Below are 10,628 nucleotides of genomic sequence, written 5' to 3' on the forward strand. Positions count from 1 at the left end.
AAAAGCTGGTTAAAAGGAGCCGGAACATCCCGCCCTTAAGAAGCAACCTCTGGTTTCCCAGGGCTAACTCCGTATGCCCGCCCTCCGCCCCCAGGCCAGGACTCGGGCACTTCCCTAAGGTCCAACATGCCCGGTCACTAGCACCTTGTGCTTAAAGCAGCTGGTATCCCCCTCCGCTTGTACCAAAGCAGATCACACACCTTTATTATCCTCAAAATGTAACAAACAGGGTAAGAAATCCCTCCCTCCCCCCACCCCTCCCTGCAGTCCAAGGGAAGCATTTAAAAAGCCTCGCAGTCAGGCTAGGAGTTCGCCCGTGGGGCTCGGGACGCCGAGCGCCCCTCTATACGGCTGTAGTCCTCCCAAACAAGGGGATGGAGACGGGCAGGCGCCAAGCTCCGTGCTCCAGGGGCTCTCGGCTGCTGAGCTCTGAGTCGGTCCAGCTGGGGAAGACACGGCGGCTGCGGTCCGCCTGCAGACAGAGGGCAGGGCAGGGGGCGGCGGGCCGCGGGGCGCTGGGAAGATGCAGCGCCGAGGTATAGCCCCGGTCCAGGAAGAGAGGCTTGTAACTCGGAGGCGGCTGCTCCTGCTTCTCCGCGCTGTCGCGGCGGCTCAGAAAGGGCGTGACGATCTTGCGGTAGAGGCCGCGAGTGTCCGTGAGCACCTCGCTGTAGGGCGGCGGCGGCTCGGCCATCAGCACCGCCTCCTCGTAGCACGGCGGCTTAGACATGTCCGATTCCGCTGCGGAACGGGAAGCGGGCTGGTGAGGATGGAGCCGCCGGCCCCAGGCAGAAGCCTCGCCCAGCCACCACCACCCCAGCCCGCTTCTCCCGGTGCTAAGGGTGGGAGCCTCCAGCACGGGAAGGGAGCGCTTGCCTGCCAGAGCGCAGCCTTACCTTGGCGCGGATAGCTCCAGGGCCGGGGCGGCACGGAGAGGTGCGACGGCGGTGGGTGCGGCAGTGCGTGATGGTGTGGGTGCGGGTGCGCGTGCGGCTGCGCCGGCCCGTGGTGCAGCAGAGGGTGCACGTGCACGTGCGAGTGCGCGTGCACAGGCGCCTCCAGACGGCTGCGGTGCGGTGGCGGTGGCGGCGCCAGGCCCGGAGGACTTCCAGCCAGGCTGCCCTCAAGCTCGAGGGGCTCCAGCTCCAGGGCGCGCAGGTTCTGCTCCCTCAGTCGCTCCTCCTGGCGCCGTTTGAGGCGGCGGCGCAGGAAGCTGCAGAAGCAGCAGAGCAGGACGATGAGACCCCAGATGAGCCAGAAGCCGGCGAAGCACGTGAGGAACGTGTAGGTGCCCTGGGACATCACCATGGCTGCGGCGCAAGCGGCAGGTCCTCGTCAGCTTTACTGGACGCTGGGCTCCTCGGCGTGGCCCCGGGGCCGCGCCACGCTCCCAGGTGCCGCCAGTGTCACTCGGGGACCTGCGGCCGGGGGCTGCCTGCGGCGGGGCTCAATGGGCGCGCATGCCGGCGGGGGGCAACTGTGGTTCCCTCTCCTTTCCATGGCGCCGGCCGGCGCGGGCCTGCTTCACCCGGGGCCGCGAGCGACCTGCGGGGCAGACACAGGGCTCAGCGAGGCTCGCCGGGATCCTAGGTGACTCCCGGCCTGCATCCGCGTCCCGCGCAGGGCCGGGGATGCCTCCTCGGTGGGAACCCCCGCACTCCCCGGGGGCTGGGTGACGTCACCGAGGAATGACGTCACGCCCCGAGGTTTCCCCGATAGGGTTTCCCCGAATCGGGACCCGGCGACCGCGTGCCGACGCGACCCAAGACCGGCCAGCAGGGGGCGCGCAGAGTCCGCCCGCGACCCCAGGGTCCAGCTTCGAGGTGGTTTCAGAGGCTGTGACTACCAGGGCACTGGAGTAGTCCCGGCATCGTGTTTTGGGGGCAAGGAAAAGGGCAGAGCACCTCCTGGAGGCCCACCCCAAGCCCGCTTGGAGCCCAGTTTCTGCCCTGCACTGCTTCCAACTATTAGCCACGCCTGTAAGAGTCTGGCCAGTGGCTGTCACTGCATGCCACCGACCGGCCTTTGTCTGCTCCCAACACCGTGCTCTGGGCGTGGGCCAGTCCCGCTTTCCTTCCTCTAGGCGCCTCTGCCAGCCGGATTCTAGCCCCAACTCGACTTCCCGCACCACCTACTCATGCGCAAACCCCACTTGGCTGCACCTCTCTTACTTCTAACCCTCCCCCTTCCTTCTACCAATTCCTTTCCTCTTTGTAGTGGGGTGGAAAATAAGATCTGTCCTTCGGACCCACGTAGTCCTGCACTCACAACCCAGGCCTCCAGGTTCACCTCCTATTACAGCAGGGGGCTGAGGACATTTCTGCATGTGTGGGGGTTTGGGAGGGAGAAGTTGGGAGACCTGACTGCTTAGTTAAGGGGCAAGCAACAGACAGGTCACCATTCCTATGGAATAGAAATGGGTTTTTCTCGAATACCTTCTACCAGCAGCTTACATGACCCTCTGGGTAAGAGATTATTGCTAACTCACGGCTGGGAACTGGAAGAACAGTTAACTGCACAGACCGCAGCGCTAATTTGAACCTAGACCTAGCCACCAAGTCCCGGCCCACTGAGCTTGTGGGGAGGATGGCTTTCCAGGAGCTTCAAGGAACTGCCTGCCCTTGGCGCGCCCACACTCACTCAGCTTTGGTGGCCACAATTGGCTTAAGGCTCAGGCTGAAAGGGTGCCAGGCCTTGGCCACCCCATCTCCCCAGATGGCTCCTGTCTGACTCTCTGGCTGCCTTCAGCCATGTGTCACTTGGTGCCCGTGCCAGTCCTATCCTCCTGGGCCTGCGTTCCAGAGCAGACAAGGGTAGGAACAATAGCTCTGCCCGCCCCCTTGACAACCCCACCATGAGGCTGCCATGGTGATGAAGCCCAGATAAAAACACGATGCTGCCAGTCACTGGGAGTTAATTAAATCTGTTGTTCTCTTTCCTTGAGCCCTCGGGAACAGGATTGTTCAGAGGAAACAGGCACAAGCTAGAGGTTTCAAGCAAAAGGGCAGAAACGGTCCAGGGTTAAAGAAAGTATTTCCGTGGTTGGAGGTAATGATGCTTGCTAAGTTAGAAGTATCTGCCAGGAGTCAGGGGTGACTGTGTGGGTCTGCAATGATGATGATTTGAGCCCAGGGGACTAGCTATCATGGACAACATGGTGTTATGGTAAATGGAAGCTTTAAAGGAATCTGTCAGGGTCATCAGAAATCATTCCTTCTTTCCGTGTAGATTTTTGTTGTTTTGGGGACAGGGTGTCACTGTGTACTCCCAGCTGGCCTCAAACTCGAGCAATCCACCTGCCTCTGCCTGGATGAAAGGCATGGGCCACTACCACATCTGGCTTCATGCAGAGTCTTTCTTAAGAACATTAACATCAACCTGTCACTTCTGGTTGCACCATCCTTTGATAGATGAAGTGACAAGATCCTTGTCTCGTGCCACACAGCTAAAAGGAGGTGCTAGGGTTTAATCTGAATCTGAATCAGCTGCTGTCCACTTTCCACATGGCAAGATGTGAATGAAAGGCCAGCGTTTGTCAGCACTGGGCACCTGAGACCATAGGACACCTGGTAGTTAGGTTAACTAGTCGCCAAACTTCCTGTTGAGGCGCTGGCCCGCCCGTGGTATAGCTCAGGGAATGGGTAAGTAGTACTACAAGGAGAGAGAGTGGTAGCTTCAGGCTCAACACAGAGTAAAGTACAGAAGTTATACCCTAAGGGGACCTAGCTCAGCAGAGTGGGTGTTAGGCCAGACTCCAAAGAATGAACTCCAATTCTGTGTGCTTCTGTCACTGAGGCAAGGAGTAAGAGCCATTGTCCACTGCACGGTGCAAACTGAGGGTCAGAGGAATCTCTTCCTTGGGAACACAGGGCTGGCCTGGCCCCTGACAACAGCCAGGCTCCAGTGTCCAACTAATGCTAACCCCTCTCCTGCAGGGGGCTACAGAGGGCCACAGTCTGGCCTGCAGCCTCTCCTGTATAACCACAATAATTGCTCAGTCCATAAACGTCAAGAGGGTCATGCAGATCTTTGGAGATGCTCTACTGAACAGGCCAAACTTTTCAAAGCCCCCTGGCCCAAGGCTCTTCCTGCCTCTGTGCTCGCTTTGGCCCTAGTTGGGGGATCTGCAGACTCCACAATGTTGAGGGCAAACACCTGCCCCTTGTCCACCTCCCCTGCTGGGAGCCACGCCCTCGGATGGACCCCTCCTCCCAACTGGTCAAGTTCCTCATTCACTGGGTTTCCTCTCCCCCCACCCCTCGCCTTATCTTTTTGCAGATTATTAAACATTTCTTAGGATTCCATCCTGATTTGTGTAGCATCTGAGGCACTGGGTTTTCTTAGACCATCCTGGGATTACACCAGGGAAGAAAGCAAGGCCCCAGGCGTTCCCTAACCACTTTGCCACGTGTTTTCCTCAGGAATCCCCAAGATAAGGATTGTGCTCACTTCTGCAAAGATCACCCAGTTGTCTGCTTCTGGGCTGGGGGTGGCTGGTGGATTTGGGAAGTGTCTGAACTACGTGGAGGGGGAGCCTGTCCCAAGAGCTAGCATCACCACCTGATTTAAGTGTTCACATCTCTAGTCTGCACTAGGTCACCCACACTGGCCTTGAACTCCTTCACAATCCTCCTGCTCCCTCTTCCTCAAAGCTGAGTTCACAAGCAAAAGCTACCATGACTGGCTTCAGAGTTCAAATTTCTAACAATTTTCCAGCAGATGCCAGAGAAACCCCGTGACCTACATCATGGTCTCCAGAATGAATTCCTGCCAGGGCCTCTTGGCCTCCTCCACTGTTCCCTGGACATGGTTACCCTGAGCTACCTCATGGGCCTAGCCTGGATTAGGATAAAGCCTAGTGATCTTGGACTGTGCTAGAGAACTGACAAAGGCCTGATCAACTGGCACACAGTAGCTAAAGGCCACTTGTGGAAGTGACCGGAGGTGTCCAGTAACACTTCAGAAGCTGGACTAGTGTATAGCTCATCTTGGAAAATATCACTGAAAAAAAGCCATGACCCAGCTCTTAGCCTCTAGGGGTGGGGTTGTTTCGTTTTGAAGACAAGGTCTTGTTATGTAGCTCTGGCTGGCCTGGCCCTATGTAGACCAGGCTGGCCTGGAACTCAAAGAGATCTCTCTACCTGCTTCTGCCTCCCAAGTACTGGAATTAAAGGTGCGCCATGACAGGTAGTCGGGCTGCGTTACAACCAAAAACCCAGTCATCTATGAATTCAAGGAAAATGATATTAAGGAGACAGAGTGGTTTGGATGTAGTATGGCGTACAGGCCCAGGGTGGAGGGAGGAAGTGGCTGTCACCTGTCCTTGCAAGTGTCACGAAGGTGTCACCAGGCTGTACAGCTGTGGTCTCTGCAGCACTCAAGAGGCCCGGTCATGGCAGGAAAGGCATGCTGGGGGCACAGGTGACATTTCTACACCTCTTCCTCACGCCGACACAGATGTACAGAGGCCACAGAGAGCTGAACTTGTCCCCCAGAGTCAGCCTGCCATAGTCTCACTCCCAGTAATCTCAGCAGGATCTGTGACCTGACCCCAGCCGAAGGGAATTGCCACAGGACACCAGAGACTAGTGGTGACAGATTTCCTCAGGCCCTCATGCCTCAGCTCTGGCCCTGTCTGGGGCAGTGGAGGAAAGGGGGCCATGAAAGCTCAAGCCCAAATTAAAACCTCATTTCTGAGGTTCTGAGTGTCTCTGTCCCTCACTCCCCGTGGATGTGATTGGCTCTTGCAAAGGAGGAGGCCACGTGGTAGGGAAAGATAATGTTTGTGCCTCAGAAGGAGCAGCACGTTTTAACACATCGAGCGCTGAGAGGAACCTGCTTCTGCCCTAGTTAACCCTGGGATCCCACCCTAGTCCCACACCTAAGGTGGCTTCTTTACCTGGAGAACTGGAATGCTAAGACCTGGCTGAGAGGCAGGAGAGACAGCCCAGTGGTTAAGGGCACTTGCTCTTCTTATGGAGGACTGGGTTTCAGTTCCCAGCACTCACATGGTGTGGCTCACAACCATCTGTAACTCCAGTTCCAGAGATCGGATGCCCTCTTCGGACCTCCACAGGGACCAAGCACACACACGGTACACAGATACAGTTGTCGGCAAAACACTCAGTCACAAAGGGAATAAGCAGGCCTAAAACAAACAAACAACCCAAACCAGTCAGACAATGCCAGAGTCAGTCTTGGGGGCCAGGGACACAACTGATGTGAAAACACTTTAATGCACACACCAACGTGTGGCCAGCTGAAGGCCAGCACCTGAGGGTGGTCCAGCAGAAATCCCCCACTTTACTATGGCCTGCATGCAGGGTCAAGAGTTAAGACCTGCAACTTTTTAAACACAATCCATGGATGTGTCTTGTTGGCCAATGATTCAACATTCATTTTTCCCAGCATTTGCACAAAGGTCAGTTTTAAGCATGATCTGGGAAACTGGATGATCTAGACACATGAAGTCCACATACAGCATGGTGACATTAACTAAGGAGCAGGCACCTCATCCCATTGCCCCTAGGACCCGCAGAGGGTCCCAGTCTCTGAACTGGTCTGTCTAACCACAGGGCTGGAGCACTGTCTGGATCTGGATTTGCCAGACTGGCTAGAACTACAAGCCATAAAAGGCCAGTGAGCTGCTATACACCAGAGACGAGGGGCTAGGGGTTTTCCCAGGGGGCTGAGGCAACCAGCCTGAGGCTTGGAGTCAGCAGGAGAGAAAATGGAGGAAGGAGACAAGAAGGCAGCTTATCACTAGCACACCCTGTGCTGCATGTGAGGGAGAAAGAAGCCAGCTGATTCAGCAGGAAGAGGGAAAGGTGTAACAAGGCTGGAAATGGGGAACTTCCTTACTGGAGGAACATGAAGGCAGGCTAAGAACGCTCCTCTGGCAAGCTCTATCTCCATCCTTTCCTGACTGGATCACATGGCTAAGAGGGGCTATGTCAGCAGAGGGACCTGCACTGGAAACCCAGGATACTGCTTACTGGTGTTTGACCTTGGGCAAGTCCCCTTACTTCCTGAACCCCAAGAGTCTTCATCTCTAGAACAGGGGTAAGAAACTTACCTTGCACAACTGCTCTAAGGATTAGGCGACTGTGGCTGTAGAACTCAGATTGCACACAGAGCAGGCAAAGAATGAAAGGAACCTGTGACTAATGCCCCAGGTCTCCCTGCCTGACTTCCCAGGTAGCATCCATTTAAGGGAATCTTATGCCAAGGCCTCAAATGCCCCAGATCCTGGGCACAGATACGTCACTGGATAGAAAGAGAAACCTAGGAATGGTTGGTTGTGGTTTCAGGGATGCTGTATCTGAAGTCTGTGGTCAGGGCTGGCATCTGCTGAGTCAGGTCCTGCTGGCAGGGGGGCCATTTCTCTCTCCAGAACACTGTCTGATGAGGGGAGGGGAGGTTGGGAAGGGAGCCAGAGGTCATTTCCTCTGACTCAGCAGCCATTCGAGGAGCTCCCTTGGGCAGGGCACCTCCATGTGGCCCTGGCCTCTTTGCAGGCCAACCTCCATGCCACCCTACACAGTTAAGGCATTGTGCACAGACAAGAAAGGGACACTGTGGTCCAGACAATGAGCTGGGTCGCTCCCATCTGGCCTGGGACTCAGCTCTCCTGGGTCAGCAGTGTCCTTTGCTCTGCTTTTATCCCTCCCTGGACAACGGTGGCTAGGACAGCAAGCGGAGGCCCACCGCGGGCCCATGATTTGGCACATGCCCTGGCCATGAGAAGGGACACTGCTAGCTTCTTTCCTCTTCTCTAGTTTAAAAAAAAATAATAAACACCTCCGGAGAACGATTTTTGGGTTAGGCCATGCTTCAAGGGAACGGGAGACCACCCTAGTGGTGATACTAGCAATGGTAGTTTCCAGACAGAGACCCCAGACCCAACCTCCAGGCCTCCTTCGCCCGCGGCAGGCCCAGGGTCTGGGCCGCCTCCACGTTTGCAGCCACCCTGGGAGCCCTGTTGCGACGACTGCAGCCACGTGGGAGCCGGCTCGTGCCCACGGAGCCGCTCTCCTTCACCCCCACCCTCGACGTGCTGAGGCAGGCACACCCAGACCGGCCAGAAGAGCGATGCTCTCTCCACAGTGCATCCCCTTCCCCCCCTCCCGCGCCCCCGGCCGTGGTGGGGGAGGGGGCGTCGCCACCCCGCAGTCGCGTTGCCGGGGAGCGCAACCCCGTTGCTGTGGCAACGGTTTCCAAGCGAACTGGTGGCGGCTCGCGCCCGGCTCGGGCTCCCTCGCTCACTTTCCCCTCCTTCCTTCCCTCCGGTGTGGGCTGGGGGAGGGGCTGCCCGCTGTCCCAATCGGGGTCCGGGTGGCGATACCAGGCTAGGGTTCCAAGCCACCCGCAGGGAGGGTCATCGGCCCGAAGACCATCTTCCGCCCGCGCTCTGTTCCCGCCCGGCCCGCAGCCGTCGCGGTACTCACGGGCCCAGGCATCCTCCTCGAACTCGTCTTCCTGCCTCGGGGCAAGCGGCCCAGCGGACAGAACCCCAAGCTTGGAGAAGGCAGCGGCCCCGGGGAGCAGACAGTGGCAACGAAAGCCGCTCCGAGCGCTGGGCTGGAGGCGCGGGGCGCGCGCACGGGCGCGTGCTGAGCCTGGCGTGCGCGCGCGCGCAGCCAACAGAGGCACCCCCCACCCCCTGCCACACGCCGCTGAAGCTGCTGCGAGGGAAGGGGTGGGTGGGACTCCGGACCCACCTGCCGCACCCAGGCGCAGCACAGAGGATGTGGGCTCGCAATACCAAGGGCATCCCAGCACAGAAAAAGTACACTCCGTCCAGCTCTAGGCAACAGGCTACCAAAAGGGGTTGGGGGTGAAGGACACACCGGAGCTTTGCGGTTACAGACGCCAGATGCTTAGCGGAGCAGCTGAGGTAACGAACCCAGAGATTCACACAGCTCAACCTGGGCATATTAAGGCACAGGTAATGGGGGCAGGGGTTAGATGAAGTCAGCACCCTAGTGTGGCTTCCTCCCAACTCAGGACCCCACCCATTACGTTCCAGAAGGTATACATTCCTACATACTACTGAGAAGCAACACAGAAAGACCCACCTGAGCGCTAAATTGCTACAGCTTCATGAGCATGCTTTCTTCCCAAGGGATACTGTCTAGAGCCTGCTCCGTCTTCATACAAGTTTGACCCGGTTGTGCTTGCCTTTTTACCGTTTCTACTTCAACTTCTCTATGGCCCCAGAGCCATAGAGAGTGAACGCCCCAGAGCACCTCCCACCGTGTCAACTGGGACGGTTATGGCTCTGAGAGCCAGGATCTTGAGTAAACTGGAGGCCAAGGGGAAAGGGTACATAAAACCAGTGAACTCGGGGTTAGGGATTTAGCTCAGTGGTAGAGCGCCTGCCTAGCAAACGCAAGGCCCTGGGTTCGGTCCCCAGCTCTGAAAAAAAGAAAAAGGAAAAAAAAAAAAAAAAAAAAAAAAACCAGTGAACCCAGAACTAAACTATGGTCACAGGTGGTTCCAGATGTTTCAGAAGCTGGCATTAGGCACATTGCCCCCCAATGGTGGTGTGGATGATCTCTATAGCTCAGATGTTGCTCGACCATGCATCCCCAGCGGGAAAAAAAAAACGTCATTCCCAGTATCTCTAGTTGAAGTGAGCAAGCAAGTAAACACAAACGCACAGGTGACATTTAGGACCCCTGACCGCCAATGAACTAACTCACGCCGTGGGGTGGGGAAGGGGAGACTCCAAACAGCCTCCCGGTGTTCAGTCCCTTCTTCTGCGTGTGAACTACCAGGTCTCAAGGGGATAATTGTTGCTCTCTAACCCATGGGTGCCATCAAAGGTAGGCCTCTAGCGAAAATGCTGGTCCACAATACACTGGACTGGTTTCTAATTTGACCAGGATCCCATGGACTCGGGTTGGGGATTTAGCTCAGTGGTAGAGCGCTTGCTAGGCAAGCCAAGGTCCTGGGTTAGGTCCTCAGCTCTGAAAAGAAGAAAAAGTTAAGACTGAATAGTTAAGAGACAGCTGTGTTTTGTTGCTTTTCTGGTGGTCACATTCTCCTGTGAGTATTAGCATCTGACAAGAGCCCTGCCTCCTCCTTTTTTGAGTTGACTTGTTTTTCCTATAGTACAGGAGATCAAACCCAGGCCTCTCACACGCTAGAAAAGCACCTGTCCCACTGGGCTATGCCCACATGCTGTGTGTGTGTGTGTGTGTGTGTGTGTGTGTGTGTGTGTGTGTGTGTGTGTGTGTGTGTGGTTTGCCCAAGTTATATTAGGGTGCTTTTAGTGTAAGGTAGGGCAGGTCCTCAACACCCTTCAGGGACCCTCCCAGCCTCCAGCAGAGCCCACGCATTATAGCTCTCAAAATGGTCTGCACCTCCAAAGTTGACTGTATCTTGCAACCAGTCTTTTCCCAACCTAAGTTCAGCTGTCTGTCCAGCTCTGCCTGGGCACAGACGGCCAGTCCTGCGAAGTACCAACCTCAGCAGTTTAGTGTCATGCCTTCCGTTTAGCCCTGTCCACCACGGTGCTGAACACACCGAGTGCTGCTGTTCCCATACCTTCTGCCAACCAGATGAGCTCCAAGCGGGCAGGGAGCTCATCTCCATCCGGGTCCCTGACTCTCACCACAGAGCTG

The 10,628-nt window shown here is 56.6% G+C and overlaps 1 protein-coding gene across 4 annotated transcripts; it reads right to left on the minus strand.

The window, feature by feature from the left end:
- Positions 1-172: 172 nt before the first annotated feature.
- On the minus strand, positions 173-9,289 carry Prr7 (proline rich 7 (synaptic)). Of its 4 annotated transcripts, none has more exons than XM_087591313.1 (4): positions 8,448-8,588; positions 7,076-7,266; positions 897-1,545; positions 178-741 (listed from the first exon to the last, which is right to left on the minus strand). In XM_087591313.1, exons 3-4 carry the CDS (start codon positions 1,306-1,308, stop codon positions 344-346), a joined length of 810 nt encoding a protein of 269 aa, XP_087447439.1. In that variant the 5' UTR covers positions 1,309-1,545; positions 7,076-7,266; positions 8,448-8,588; the 3' UTR covers positions 178-343. The 4 variants fall into 4 exon arrangements, with proteins under 4 accessions (NP_001102586.1, XP_087447439.1, XP_087447440.1 ...); XM_087591314.1 differs by lacking the exon at positions 8,448-8,588 and adding an exon at positions 7,907-8,136; NM_001109116.2 differs by lacking the exon at positions 7,076-7,266 and having other exon boundaries at positions 173-741; positions 8,448-8,582.
- Between the last annotated feature and the right edge of the window lie 1,339 nt (positions 9,290-10,628).

The sequence above is a fragment of the Rattus norvegicus genome, chromosome 17 (assembly GCF_021556685.1).
Source record: "Rattus norvegicus strain SHRSP/BbbUtx chromosome 17, alternate assembly SHRSP_T2T, whole genome shotgun sequence".
NCBI lineage: Eukaryota > Metazoa > Chordata > Mammalia > Rodentia > Muridae > Rattus > Rattus norvegicus.